At 38.6% G+C, this 15848-nt stretch overlaps 1 protein-coding gene across 1 annotated transcript; it reads left to right on the forward strand.

The window, feature by feature from the left end:
* The first annotated feature begins 3665 nt into the window (after positions 1-3665).
* On the forward strand, positions 3666-14757 carry slc17a8 (solute carrier family 17 member 8). Its single transcript, XM_085168429.1, has 12 exons — positions 3666-4276; positions 6008-6263; positions 6627-6745; positions 8208-8322; positions 9298-9385; positions 10044-10130; positions 11141-11283; positions 11509-11658; positions 11753-11885; positions 12689-12799; positions 13226-13353; positions 13711-14757. The coding sequence occupies exons 1-12, from the start codon at positions 4179-4181 to the stop codon at positions 14038-14040; spliced, it is 1758 nt and encodes a 585-aa protein (XP_085024555.1). The 5' UTR covers positions 3666-4178; the 3' UTR covers positions 14041-14757.
* The last annotated feature ends 1091 nt before the right edge of the window (positions 14758-15848 follow it).

Genomic DNA, 15848 nt, shown 5'->3' on the forward strand with positions numbered 1-15848 from the left:
CTTTACATTAGTTCAAAAAACAATTAACAAATAAAATAAAATATAACATACTTGGATCAATTGATCAATACTCTTGTTATTTATTGGACCCATTCTGGCTGTAAACATGGACATAAGACTTTATTACTCCCACATCAGGGAAATTCACTTGTTACATCAGCACAAACATTGGGGAAAAAAGGAAAAAATAGTGTATAAATCGTCCAAAATACTATACTGTGTACAAATGATTACTATATACAGTAAGACACACATAGATTTTTTTTTATGTGGCCATAAATTGCAGTGGGAGCGATGATGCATAAACCAGTGGTTTTACAGAAAGGCAAGCAGAGACAATTTCTGCACCCCCAATTAAATATACAAAAAACATTTTCCTCCACAATTTACATTAATATAGATTGGAGCAGATTATGAAATACCAGAGAATTTCGCTTCAATCGTTATCAGAAACAGCCAGCTATTATGTCAGTTATGTCTGTAACTTAGGTTCCCTGAAGAAAAGAAACAAGGTACAACACGTATAGCATGGTATATTACACCCTATGTGTCTTGGCTGAAGACCCTTGGTGCTATATGCCAGTGAGTAAGCTTCTATAATCCAGTGAGACAGCAGGTGTTTAGACAAAGGTCTACCTCTGGTTGGATTAGCAAAGCAATCAAAGAACTGTTCACACGATGCCCGGGGCTGCATTGTGGTCGATTTTGGAGAAGAACAGGAGGTAAACAGTCACTGCTCATTTTGGTATCAATCCGATACCAAATAAATACAGGGCCAGTATTGCTGATACCAAGTATAGCATAGCAGACAACAATACTTCTTCGCTAGGGGCTTGGGAGAGCCAATTCAGCCACCTGCGGCCTCCACACCAGCTTCTGAGACCAAGCCAGTGGGTCCCATTTCCCCTGAAACTGAGGGACATCCATTCTCTGAGCCTGCTGTGAGACCTCTGCAGCCCCAGCTAGTCACATCTCAGCCACAGGTCTGTGCACCATCAGGACCTGCTTAGCACGAGCTGGAGGTTGTTGCTCCTGCATGTCCTGCCCAGCCACGGCATAGATACAGTTGGGTGTCATCTATTTAGCAGTGAAAATGTATGCTATACCTTCTAATGATACTGTCTAAGGGAAGCAAACAGAATTGGTCCTAGCACAGAACCCTATGGAACTGCATAATGAAACTTAATGTTTGAGGAGGACTCTCCATTTACATAAACACGTCTGCCGTGTAAGTCTACAACTCTGCTTCCGGGCCTGCAGCGCCTCCTTTATCTCTGGTCATGATTTTTAGAAATGACTGCTGCGTCATCTAAAGTGGGATGGATGCTGTGTCTCTTAACAAGACCAGGTTTCCTCCAGAAAGTTTCCCAAGTATCTATAAAGCCCACATCATTTTATTGGACACCACTCAGACAGCAATTTAAGGAGAATATGCGGCTAAACATGTCACTCCTGGTCAGTTTGGGGAGGGGACCAGAGAAAACTACAGAGTCTGACATTGTTTTTGGCAAAGTTACACACCGATTTAATTAATTTTAGTGACCTCTGGGTATCATTGCTGCCAATGTGAATTATTATTTTACAGAAATTATGTTTATCCTTAGCCAGCAGTTTTACATTTCCCTCTATGTCACCTGCACTGGCCTCTGAAGACATTTCAATATGGTTGCTCTAGCTTCACATTTGTCAAAACATTTAAAATCCATAAAAACAAGATTGAGGTAGAAGCTTGCTTATTATTCTTTGAAATGATGATGACATGGCAAAAGATTTCCAAGCATATTGACCGGTGATCCAGGTGTGGAGGAGTCATCACTAAATGAGATGTCACTTCTAGGCTCAGGTGTTTCTCTCACTTAACTGTAAACCATCCTGAACCACATCCTGTCCATTGGCCTTATGTTGGTTCATGGCAAAAAACAATTCACAACTGAAATAAAATTTGAGATTAAAGACTTGGATTAGATAGTGGTGAAGTAATACAATTATGACACTCCATTGTCAATCTTCTTGTTCTTCTTGTTACTTATTGGCACTGTGCTGGCTGTAGACATAAACTTTATTACTCCCTCAGTGGGAAATTCACTTGTTGGAGCAGCACAAGGGACAGGGAGAAAAGTCAATTAGAGCTATATTAGAAATTAAAAAACAAAAAAACAATAAAAATAGTTTACTGCCAAAACACTATACTTGGTCATTCAGTGATGACCCTCCTGTTCTCCACATTGTTACCCTGAGATACAAATCCAACAATGGCTGTATCATCAAACTTTAGGTGGACTTATACATACATGGTCCAGTGTAAAGAGTGTAAAGAGGAAGGAAGAGAGCACCATCACCTGAGGACCCCCCCGTGCACCACTTCGGACACACAATTCTGAAGCCTCACATACTGTGCATGCCTGCAAGAGGTCAGATGTGACAGAGGATGCTGATTTTAAATAATTTCCTTCACAAATGGAATTTAATCATCAGCCACTGACTAGTAGTTTGTTTCTGACAAGTAATGGACTTGTCAGATTTACAACTTTGGACTAAAATCAGTTGCAACCTTCCAGGAATCTGCAATGTTTTTCAGTGTTGCAGGGACAGGACTAAAAAGTTTTTTTCTTTTATGTGAACATAAGCATATTGAGATGTAAATTCAGCAATCCCTGAAGAAAATTACGTATAACATTGATCTCACATTCAACTCATCAGTCTAAACATATACGTTACTTTTGTCTCACGTCAGTTCCCAATTCTGGCCACTAGGTGGCAGGAATTACTTGTATAGAAATGAAGAGAAGCCTTCATATTCAGAAATTTCTTTCTTACTTCCAAGATGAATCTACAGTATCCATTTTAATCTGAGAGTTTAGATATTTTTACAGATATTATGTTGGGAATATTCTGTTGTAGTCACCCCATCTATTATGCATAACTTGTTTCTTTATTATTATTATTTCTTTAGATCGAGTTGTAACAAAAAAAATGTAGTGAGACTAATAAAGATTATTATATCATCAATCAACCTAAAATTGCATCATAAAATGTTAATAAAAACATAAAAAATCTGAAACTAGGTGCGACATTTCTAGTGAAAGGAACATTATTTGTTGAAAGAATTTCACTGGGGGCTGAGCTCTTACTCTGTGTATGCAGTAAATAAATGGCATGAGTGCCAGAATTGCCCTGTTCAGTCACTTTTCAAGAGTTATGACAGACTCTCTGGGTTCAGGCCAACACCCACCAGTCTGCTGTTTAAATTTTAAAAACTCAATGTATTTGTTTTTAAAATGCTGCATATTTAATGACGGGCAAAGACGAAAATTCACTCTCACACAGTAAGTATTTCACAGAAATGCCCATTAGTGTCCAATGGGTTAGAAATATGGTACTGTTGCTGGCACCAGCGTTGTTGCAGCAGTTCTTATTTCCTTTCCTTTCCTTTCCTTTCCTTTCCTTTCCTTTCCTTTCCTACTAAATTTAGGCACAAAACTGGCAGAGAACAGGATATAAAACCCGATCCTCGATGGCTCTGTCTTAGGTTTCAGCTACTCCCACTTTACACCACACACGTCCAGTTACTCCTGTCTCTCCTCAGTGCAACATGTCAAGCTCATTCATATTTAATAGTTTGTCCACTGGCCTACTATCAGATGAACCCAAGTAGCTTCAAGGGGTGGCGCAGGGAGGTGATGTTGAAGATGATGATGTGTAAAAGCGAGGGGCTGGGTTTTGAAAACCAGCTGCACCTGCCCCTCCTCATCAGGAATGGATAGGTTATGAGATGGAGAGGAGATCTAAGCAGCTCATTCAGTTCAGCTGCAGACAAAAAAGAGACCACAATGCCTAGAAACTAAAAACTGGATTCTATCCTTTCATTTGCTTCCTGCCTCTCTGGTCAGTCCTGGATGGATCTCTCAGAGATGAAACAAGTTCCAGATGCTCTGACCAAACGGTGCTTTGGTAACTGATGAGTACTTTAGTATCCCATACCAAAACTCCTTCTTACCTCTGAGGGACTCCTGGTACCACTGAAAGGTGGAGCCAATCCTCAGTGCCACAAACTCAAGGAATGAGGAACAGCTTTTAGTGGATTTTTGTGTCCCTGATCAGAACAAAGGGTACCTCTTGAGGTATAAAGAATCTATTTTGGGATAAAAGGTGAGGAGAAAAACCCCCGGAGAACAACAATGCCTTTTGGTTTAGCAGGGTTGAAGGAGCAGGTGTTTAAACCAGGGAAGGAAGAGGTGAAAAACACAGTGGGAGACTCTCTGGGAAAACTGCAAAGGTGAGTGGAGTTTAAATGGCGAGTGGTGGGAAGAAGGCATGAAGTGTCTGTGCATGCTTTATAAGCTGCAATCTGCACTGCATGCATAAAGAAACCGTGGAGACTTTGTGAAAATGCTCAAATAAGAAGAATAAAGCATCTGCAGTAAAAGGGATGCAACACTGTGAGCGAGCACATTAAGCCCGGCGTGTTCTCCCCAGATTCTGACGATAAATAAATATTTTATTCTTTTGCTTCTCAAGCAATGTTGATGATGTAATCACAGATTTTATTTTAAGATATTAATGCATATTTCATATCTGATACATATTTCACAGAGGACTCTGTGTGTCTGTGTATGATGAAGGAATCTTCATGAATAAGGAAGAGTAAAGGCATTTTAGGAAAATTTAAATACATTTCTTTTTTTTTCTTGTGTCAAAGTGGCAGATATTATGAACTTGTGGAAAAGGGAAATTCTTCACTTTTTTAAAAAAAAGATTCTAAATTTCTAGACACACAACAATATGCAAAAGTATCTAAGTCTGTGACAATGAGATAAACATCTGAATTAGTTTGAGTAATGTCTTAATTAAAAAAAAAACAAGCAAAAAAACCACAAAAGATATACATGACAGGCTCCATACAATTTTAAAAAGTGGAAGTCCATATATGGCAGTAATGTTTGGTGAATAATATAGAACATATTAATCCATGTTATAAAACAGATAATAAGAATTAGTTTTAGTTGGTCATATAATTGAGCTCCACCCAAAACCACCTGCAACACCAAAATTCAGTTTTGAAATAAATGCATGGTTACAATAACGTGCTCGTATAATATTTATAAGTAGAATGAGTCAGAGGGGACATTTTTTGAGTACTTTCATGTTTTCCTGATAATGACTTCCTTTTGCTTTTGCAACATTTTCATTTCAAGACTTCAAATGCAATTTTGCAGTGTCGCAAACAACACATCTAATTCATTATATTTCAATATGGCAAAACTTTAAAAAATGTTATTCCTTGAGATATTCCTCAGTGACTGTACACACCAGCTGTCATCACTGTAGCTCCTCAATCACAAACACAGACAGCAGTGAGGATAGATAGATTGTATCTATTTACATTCATTAATAAATAATAGTCATTTATTATCAATGGTCTCAACGGACTTCTCTAAATCTCTAAATATAGATATATATATTTACTAATAATATTGTCATTGTTATTTGTGATAAATTTATATAATCCTTTAAGATTTTTTTTTAATGTATCTTAGAGCATTGAGATAGTGGTGAAATAGGCCTATAGTTTGTGAGTACATGTAGATCTCCAGCCTCATACATTCGTACAATCTTGGTTGTTTCTCGCTGGAGGAGAACTGCACTAAATAATAAATCTTCTGCAGGCAGATGAGAGGAGGGGGCACTGAAAAGGTGGATCCTGGGTGGCGGAACAAGCAGAGGGGGATGCATTTGAAAAAAGCAGTTTGCTGGCTTTCTTCTCCTTTTTCCTCTGCAGGATGTGGCTTTGTTACTGATCTACTTTTGTCATCACGAGTTACCAAGAAAGTCCACACACAAAGCCGCATTCTGTGTAATCTCGTCTCAAACAAATTAAACTTTAAAAGATTCCCATCGTGTCGAGTCCACGAGACGCTAAATTATAAGAAGACTGTGGAGATAAAGAAATATCTTTTTGAAGATGATATTTTGAACACACAACTTCTGACTGATTTTTGCTCTGCAGGAAAATAGATGGCAGTAATGTGGAGGAAGAGGGGAATATTGAGCTGACAGAGGATGGGAGACCGGTGGCATCAACGCCACGCCCCGCGCCGCTGCTGGACTGCAGCTGTGGCGGCCTGCCTAAGCGTTATATCATCGCCATCCTCAGCGGCCTGGGCTTCTGCATCTCCTTCGGCATTCGATGCAATCTTGGTGTGGCCATCGTGGAGATGGTTAACAACAACACCGTCTATATAAATGGGACCCCGGTGCTTCAGGTAGAAGATCTCCGTATCTCTCCATTCCACCCCTAACAACATTGACAAAACTGCTGTTTACCAATGTGAATCATGCCTTTATGGGCTTGTCTGTGATATTGCCAGTATCTCGAGACACTGCAAGATCTAACCCTAACCCTAATTAGGGTTAGGGTTAGATCTTGCTTCAGATCTGAAGCAATAATAATTGAAAAAACTCCAAAGCACCAAACTGAAATATATCAACACATCTGAAAATTGATCAAGACCACAGAAAAACCCTTTATCTCTTGAATGGAGTACGGGTGCATTATTGTTCACCACTGAATTTTAAGAAAATATTAATTTATAAAACCTCCCTGTTGCATTTTCCCCTCTTTGCAGAAAGCTCAGTTTAACTGGGACCCAGAGACGGTGGGGCTGATCCACGGCTCCTTCTTCTGGGGCTACATCGTCACTCAAATCCCCGGTGGTTTCATCTCCAACAAGCTGTCCGCCAACAGGTCGAATACATTTCATGACTAGTCTCTGGTTTCACAGTAACATTGCAGTCCCTGCTTCACATCATTACTCGATTTTACACTTTTGGTCATTTTAGAAAACAAGCAGTTTCATTATACTACTTTGGAGCACTTGTGAATTAAAGAGTACCAAAAATAACTTTGGGTTGTTGACCACAGTGCATTATGGGGAAAAACTATGCTGTTTATAATGAAGATGAACTTGCTGCAGCCCAAATTATTTATGTTAAATGTATTTATTATACCTTTATTGTGTATAGAAGAAATCCTTTTGAATGAAAAACTACTTAGACTGCTCTAAATGCTCCTTTTCAGGTTGTTTTTTCTATTGTTTGGCACTCTGTGATGTCAGGGACAGAGGATGTGCCTAATACATATCCTCTCAGGTGCACTGCTGTTAATGAAGGACAGCCAATCAGAAGAAATGTGGCTTTAAGTGACGAGTAAGCGAAATAAAACAGCTTATTTAATAGACTGGATGCACTTAGGAACTGCCCCAGGCCAATAAAGTAAATAAGTATTATTGTAAACAATCACAAATCATACAAAATTATGCTAGAAGAGTCCAAGAATAAAAATATAGAATTCCAAGTGAGCATAACAGGTCCCCTTTAAGACAGGATCACAAAGAAAAAATCCCAAAAATCCGGTATTTTTATTCAGGATCCTCCTCAGTCCGTGTGGTTAAAGGGTTAACGCTGTACGGTGTGGTGAGCAGTGTTGATGGAGCAGATAGCAGTCCTGTAATAAAAGCTTCACAGGAAAAGAGGACACGCCACTGACAGAGTTAATAATGAAAGATCCTGCCTCTGATTTCTTTCTGAAACACCAGCCGCTGGAATATTACAAGTGTCACTTACACACTGTTTTGGAAACAGAGAAGGGAGGGCGAAGGAGAAAAGAGAGGGGGAGCTATAAGCGGCACTGTGGCGATAAAGCAGAAACTTGTGGATTGAATGGGATGTCTTTATCTGAGGCAGTGAAAGACAGAGGTGCGAGATATGTCTCATTATAAGGCCGACTGAGATGCTTTGACCGCCAGTTAGTGTGGAGACATACTGCCTGCCAATATCAGGCATCTGCAGCAGCTTTGCAAACACTGGGTTGCAAGTCTTTGTTTTGTTTTTATGCTTCACAGACCTTGTGGACCTTAACTGGATCCACGGTTTTCTCATATATATTAAAAACAGACTGTATGAAAATACTGGGTTAAAGTTTAGAGACTTGTCTGTGAAATGTATTTCTCATTTTAAACTGATTTTCCAAGCAACCTGGCTCATTCTCTGCTTCACATCTTTATTCTAAACTTATCCAAAGCCTTGCTGGTTGTATCGAAAAAGTACAATTCCTGGAAAGTGTGTTTGATTATTATGAAGATTAATTTATCCAGATTTACTCCTTTTCACCAATGGTACAAAATGATGACATTCCAGTTTTTCTGCAGGGTGTTCGGAGCTGCCATTTTCCTGACATCACTGCTCAATATGTTCATCCCATCTGCAGCCAGAACGCACTACGGCTGCGTCATGTTTGTTCGCATCCTTCAGGGCTTAGTGGAGGTAAGCAGAGGGGGGGACCAAATGTGAGGGAAAACAATGAGTAGTCTGACAAAAATAGTTTGACATTTGTAAAAATCTGAATATTTGTTTTGTCGCAGCTTGCCTGATTCGGTATGGAGAAAGCAAAATGTACCAGATGTTTATGTGAGGTGCAGACTCTTTGCGTTTTTACTCGTCAGCATTGAGGCTGAACTATCTCGCGATGCTGGCACTAGAAGTAGGCATGTTTAAATTGGGGGGGGTGGAAGGTCAAGTCAGAAGCAACCACTAGCAAGATAGGGTAGCATTGGTCTAGCCATAGGCTCTAATGGGTATATCACATAGATATACGGTGCTCAGTAAAATTACATTAAATGCTGTAATTTAACATCTGGACTTTTTGGCTATGTTAGCAAAATGTACTCCAAATGACTCAGTTAGAAATGCTCCAACTGGCACCAACACAAAAATAGAATTGAGAGGTCCAGTTAAACGACTAAATGACAACTGTGAGCTTTACATATGTGAGTGGGTGGGTAGAGTTTTCTACCTTGGGTTTATTTTCAACTGTGGAGCTTTCTGTTCTATACAGAAGAAGATTTGAGCCAATGGGGTAAAAAAAAGAAAATAACGTATGATTTTCTTTTGCGAAAAACATCAGAAATCTGACTTTTATCACAGTTATTGGACAAAAGTAAGAACTCTGAGAAAAAAATAACCCCAAAGTATTACTTCAACGACCCTAATACTCTTGGTTTTTGCACTAACCCAAGTTAAAATCTATCATCTGTCATCTTTAGAGGAATTACACTAAGCATTTAACCAGTTTCTGGCTTTTTATTTACCGTACATATTTAAAGAAGATTATCAATGAAATGATCAAACTCACTGCAAGAAAACAGAGAATGTTACCCAAAATGTCAAACTATTGCTCTGAAGCATTTCCACCTTATCAGTCTTTGATCTTTCCCAACTCCCACGCCATGTCCCTGCTAGGGTGTTACCTACCCAGCATGTCATGGGATGTGGTCCAAATGGGCGCCTCCTCTTGAACGAAGTCGACTGGCAACAACTTCATTCTGTGGTGGGTGATGCCTGTGATTCTTCTTGTGAAAATTGTCTGCGGATTCTATTTGTGCTACACGTGTCACACAATCGGCCAGCAAATGGACGTGAGAGAGCTCATTTTTTTTGTTTCGCAGATCCGGTCCCCTTGTTGTGTCTGCTGAAATTAAATCACCATGTTGCACTTTAAATTGGTACCATGACAACCCATGCATCAAAACACTCTTGACATTGTCTGCAAATGAGCACAGCTCATCTGCGTAATCTGAAGGAGCTTCTCCCTCTATTCACCTAAATGAAGTGTCACCTTGCTCACTGTCCAAAAGCACTCTCACGCTCCCGGCTCTATTCAAAACAACAGCGTTCATGAATCTGTCAGATAATAGAAAATGCACTAAAACACCCTCTCTGTAATGGCAGCGTTAATGACTGATTTTGACAGCATTTATTCAATGAAACTAATGTGTTTCTTTGATGTTTTTGTTGACACATCTTCACTGTGCAGGGTAGTTTTGTTGTGTTAGAGTCATTGCAGCAACATAACGATTTAGGTTAGGCCTCGTTTAAGATTGCGTAAGGGAAAAAATGTGCAAGAAGCAACATCAAACATCATATTTGAATATCACAGCTGGAATGATAATACACTGGCAATGACATCTGACATCCATTGTTCCCAGGATCCTATGCAGGAGCAGTGATCGCCATGCCTTTAGCCGGAGTGCTCGTTCAGTACGTCGGCTGGTCTTCGGTCTTCTATGTTTATGGTAAGGCTGATGTTTGATCAATGTAAGAGTAAGTAAAAAATAAGAAATGCTTCAGAAATGCTTGAAGAAAAAGAAAGTACCTCCTCTGGTTTAAGGTTTTTACACATAAAAAACCCCATCATGTAGCACTACAGAAACAGTGTGTGAAAAACAAAAAACTAATCAGTGGGTAAGTAGCTGCCAGCGCTCGATTAACTGCTTTGGCACTGTGCTGGTCTGGAGCATTCAGGTGTGTGTTTTCACACAACGCCAAGGAGGAAAGCAATCAGCAGCAGCTCACCCTTTCTAAAAGTTGTAAAAATCAGACTTTGGAGCTGCCAGATTGTTACTTTATATCGAACAGAATCTAAAATCTAAAAATCTATTAATTAATGTTAATGTGTGAACATGATTCACTGCAAACTCAAATGAAAATTAGAAAGTCTTCATTATTAAATGGTTACCAATATTCATAGGTAGATTATTAGAGCAGATGAAAGGTGTGACAATAGTAATATGCTGTTAGACATTATTAGGTCTATATGAATTAAATGAATGGCTGGATAGACTGTAAATGAAATGTTGAAAGCACAACTTAATGTCACGAAAAGTGGCTTTAATCATCCTCGACTGTCACGCTGTTCTCTGGCGTTTTTATGCTTTGCACAATAAGCCTTATCTGCTCTGCTTTTGAGTTTGATTGGAATGATTAGCACTCACATTAAATTCACACTTTGGCAAACGTGTTTTAATAAAAGAGCTACTCTGGTTCTGATGTGATACCATCTCATGATTTATTGATGTAAATTAACATTTTCCTGTCTGGGCTGTATGTCTCACACTTGTTTCATTTTTTAATAATGAGAAATTCTTGTGGTCCAAATGAGGTCTGGACTTGGAGTAATTAATCTGTCCTGCCCTCAAACTCTTTCATACTTTACAAAGTCTTTGACTGCCAAGATAAGCTACTCTAAGGGTACATGTGTAAGAATGCGTGAATTCACCTGTTGCCACTGTTGTTTTGTGAAAAGGTGTTTTTGGGATATTATGGTACACGCTATGGCTCCTGCTAGCTTATGGAAGTCCTGCTGACCATCCTACAATCACAGACGAAGAGAGGACGTACATAGAGTCCACCATCGGTGAAACAATGAACAAACTGAGTGTAACCGAGGTGTGTCTACTGCATCTATATTGACACACACATCCACACACAACAGAATGGCTGAACCCTATTAATTAAAGCTGAAACTCTGAATTTTGATCACATCTTGTTTGATTTAAAATCCAACGTGGTGGTGCACAGAGGAGAAACTACAAAAGCTGTATCAGTGTCCAAAAATTTAGTGAGCTAACCGTCCATAAACAGTACACACTGACTCCTCTTCTCCGGTTATAGAAATTCAAAACTCCGTGGCGTCGCTTTTTCACCTCCATGCCTGTCTATGCGATCATTGTTGCCAACTTCTGCCGAAGCTGGACCTTCTACCTGCTTCTCATCAGCCAGCCAGCATATTTTGAGGAAGTATTTGGATTCCCCATCAGCAAGGTTGGCCTCACAATAACAGCCACAGTTACAGAAAATGTCCACAAAGATTCAATATTTCTTAGGTTCAAAATATTCTAACCTTTATTACGTACAGGTGGGGATCCTGTCTGCTGTCCCCCACATGGTGATGACAATTGTTGTTCCTATTGGAGGACAGCTGGCTGACTTCTTACGCAGCAACAAAATCATGTCTACCACTAACGTGAGGAAACTCATGAACTGTGGAGGTACATCAGTGTAAACACATCGTTTTTCTGTTAATCCCAACGATCTGACTTTGGCATTTTGTACTAACCACAAAAATAACATAGAAGAAAGTCATTTTCTGTAATGATTTACTGTTTGGTCATTCCTACATTTTTGAACCTTGTAAAGCCTGAAATATTTTTTTGAAAATGCCAGAAAATTCACTTTAAAAAAAAGAAAGAAAAAAAAAGTGAATTTAAACAAATATTTAAACATATTTGTTTAAAAAAGTAATTTTCATACGTGACTTTTAATTTGCACCATATTTGCTGGCATTTAAAAACAAAACAAAACATTGCTTAAAAATGTATTATGCAATTTGTTTAGGTTTTTTTCAGGGGCAAAAAAGCCAACATGTATAAAACACGTATGGTGGTCTTGTTAAGCACTGTGAATAATATTAATATAAAATAATTATATTACAAATAAAACATTGTGCACGCTAGATCCAGGACTGATCCAACTTTTAAAATTGTTAGCCTATAACACTGCAACAATGTGAGTAAATTACTGGAAAAAAAATAGTATGAAAAAGCATTTAATTACTAGTTCCTTTCATTTTGATTTAAGAAAGCAACTAACATACCCTTTAGACCACCGTATGCCAAACATGTTTCTATATTTTCCAGTATATCTACTTGAATGGTGTCACTGGCATTCCCTCTAGCATTCCCATTTTTTCCATTAGGTCAGTAGGTTGGGAAGCTGGGGATACATTTCTTACAAAGACCTGGTGTTGTCTAGTACATAATGTGATTAATTAATAAAGAACTTTTTCTCACAGGGTTCGGTATGGAGGCTACTCTACTGTTGGTGGTCGGGTTTTCTCACACTCGAGGTGTCGCCATCTCCTTCCTTGTGTTGGCTGTAGGCTTTAGTGGATTTGCCATCTCAGGTATTTGACGTTTAGTGTTTTGCTTTTAATTTAAGACTTTGAGCTTGACTGCATAAATGATAAAGGTGCACAGATGTTGCAGATCTTTATTTGTCTTGTGTTTTATATTGCTTTTTCTAGATTCTGAAAGACCTTTCAAAAAGTTATTACATCTTTACCAGCCACAGCAGGAAAGCTGGTATTGTTTTTACCTTGTGATCATATCTGTTAACAGATATGGTCAATTTAATAGCAGTAAAACAAAACAAGCATGCACGATAAACCTTAGAGATTTATGGCTGGGGTCAAAATAAAGCTTTAAAGATTTGTGTTTTTTGACCAATAATGTGAGTCTGAAGGAGGTTTAGGCACACAAAGTATTCAAATGCTGTAAAAATGAAAATTTGTGTTATAAGTATGTTTACACTGTGTGCACTGTCTTGTCAGGTTTCAATGTCAATCATCTGGATATTGCTCCTCGCTACGCCAGCATCCTGATGGGTATTTCCAATGGGGTGGGAACGCTGTCTGGAATGGTGTGCCCGCTAATTGTTGGCGCTATGACTAAACACAAGGTATTTTTCCCTCCTATAACAATATAGTTTTTGTTTTTCTTTGTCTCCTATTCTAAAATATATACACAGAACATTACAGGACGCACTGACATGTTTCTTCCCATTTCGTATATAAATAATATGAGGAATGAGTGTTTTGTGGCTCATTGAATTGCTGTATGTAATCTTGCACCTATCAAAGGATACTGTTAAAAATTTATGGCAATGTTAAATTTATTATACACATTGCAACTGTAGGACTTTCAGTGCCATGAGTAAGGGAGCTGATTTACAGCATTACCTCAGTGGTACATCAGTGAAATATCAGTAATTCTTCCTCTGACAGAAAATTCATTGACTCTCTTCATCTCCCTACAGACTCGTCTGGAGTGGCAGAATGTCTTTGTTATTGCAGCCATGGTGCATTACTCAGGGGTCATCTTTTACGCTATCTTCGCTTCAGGAGAGCAGCAGGAATGGGCCAACCCTGAGAGCACAAGTGAGGATAAATGTGGCATTATTGATGAGGACGAGCTGGCTGAGGAGTCAGAGCTCACTTGCGAGAACACGGTGGCTCCCAAAAAGACTTACGGAACAACAGACAATTCGTCCGGTCGAAAACAGGGCTGGAAAAAGAAGAGAGGAGTTACCATGCAAGAGGAGGAGGAGCATTATGAGAACGGGGACTACCAGGAGCGGTACCAGTGAGACGGCACGAGGGACAAAGGACTTAAATTTTACAAAACTGATCTGTGTCAGAAGCAGCAGCATCATATGTACCTCAAGACACCATCCTCTTTTTTTCATCCTTGGTCAGCACATCCATTCAACTGTGATATATGAAGATTCATTTAAAAATAAATTTGCAAACTGCTAAACTAAAACTTTTTTAAAATCTCAAACCAGCTGATACAAAATGAACCATCAATAAATATCTGCTGATAAAGTGACTCTGTCATGACATGTATTATAAAGTAATAAGCTTAGTAAACCATAGAAACCACAGATCAAAACCAATGGCTCAACTAGTGCTGTGTTAAAGGAACATTAAATACACATATCAGCTTCTACCCCTCCTGCACCCTGTCACGATCCTTTCCTTGCAAATCCATCTGTGCAAACCATGACTCAGCTTATGTAGCTTACTTTGATATGTGAAGGGTTTTGTGTCAGCTATGCAATGTGAAAAGAGGCGCACTGCCAGAATGTATCGATGGGTTTGACAGAAGATCATAGTTAATGTACCGAGTCTCACTGTTTTTGTTGCTTGTATGTATTTGCTGTTGCTGAATGACTGCACCCTGTCACCACTTTACTCGCTCTCTTTGTCTGAAGCAGTCTTAGTTCACCATCTGTTTGTGATGCACTAATATATCAGCTTCATTATTTATGGAGCTCTGAGCTCATAATGGGACAAAATAGGTGGTGAGTTCAGTTTCGTGACATTGTTCTTCTGATGTTTTGGCTTTTTGCAGTTTCTCAGTGTTTGATAAATGGAGACCCAAGTTTGTTTCTAACAATGTGCAGTAAGAATTCACTTTAATCCTAAAACTATATGGAACATTTGCACTTGCTGTTCATCATTACTCCTAAAAGAGAAAAAAAAAAAACCTGTTTTGTATAGTAAATGATTATCTTATTGTTTGAGAGAATACACGTCATTCACACACAAACAGACCTGACATGCAATAAACTACATTTCTATTCAGTGTTGAGATTACTGTATATGCAAAAATAGCATGAATTTCTTTAACATTTCATGATACTTGCATGCATTCATACTAAACATAAAAATGTTGAACAACCTAGCCAACATACTGGTAATACAGTCTATAAGGATGATTAGCCAAGCTAGCTAAATGTTGACAGTACATTGTATATATAAAAAGAAATGGGCATAGCTAATATGAGATCACCCATTGGCTTGTAGACAACTTTTCAAACCTTTAGCTTGGCTGTGACAAAACCAGAAGTATGTGTTTACACAAAAGGGTGGAGAGCTAAGTTATCAGTTAATGCTACCTAGCTGTAGTGGTACCTGCTAATTACTACAAGCTAACCTTTCCTACATGCTGGAAGCTGGCAGTCATTCCGGATTCCCTAGGTAACTCTCTAATTTATTTACTATCAGGTCAATTTAATTCAGTTAAATTTAGTCCAATGTATATAGTGTCAACTCACAACAACAGACATTCCAAGGTGCTAAATATAGTAGGTAAATCAACAATATTCATCATTATTATAATATAGTTATAAAAATGAAGGCAGTTTCAATGGCGTGCCTGGAAATGCCAGCAGTTTTTCTACCCTTTTCTACCCTACCCTCACTTGATGTCATGGAAAGTCTTTCCCTTTCTCAGATAATTGCATTAAAACACAATAACACTGCAAACACAGACAAGGAATCAAATTTGGCTACTTGAATTTGCTGAAGTTTAGTTTCAGATTAAATGAAAACAAAACAAATATACATAGTATGTTTGTTTTTAATAAATCTAGGCATTTTAACATTGTTT

Source organism: Neolamprologus multifasciatus, chromosome 7 (assembly GCF_963576455.1).
Source record: "Neolamprologus multifasciatus chromosome 7, fNeoMul1.2, whole genome shotgun sequence".
Taxonomy (NCBI): domain Eukaryota; kingdom Metazoa; phylum Chordata; class Actinopteri; order Cichliformes; family Cichlidae; genus Neolamprologus; species Neolamprologus multifasciatus.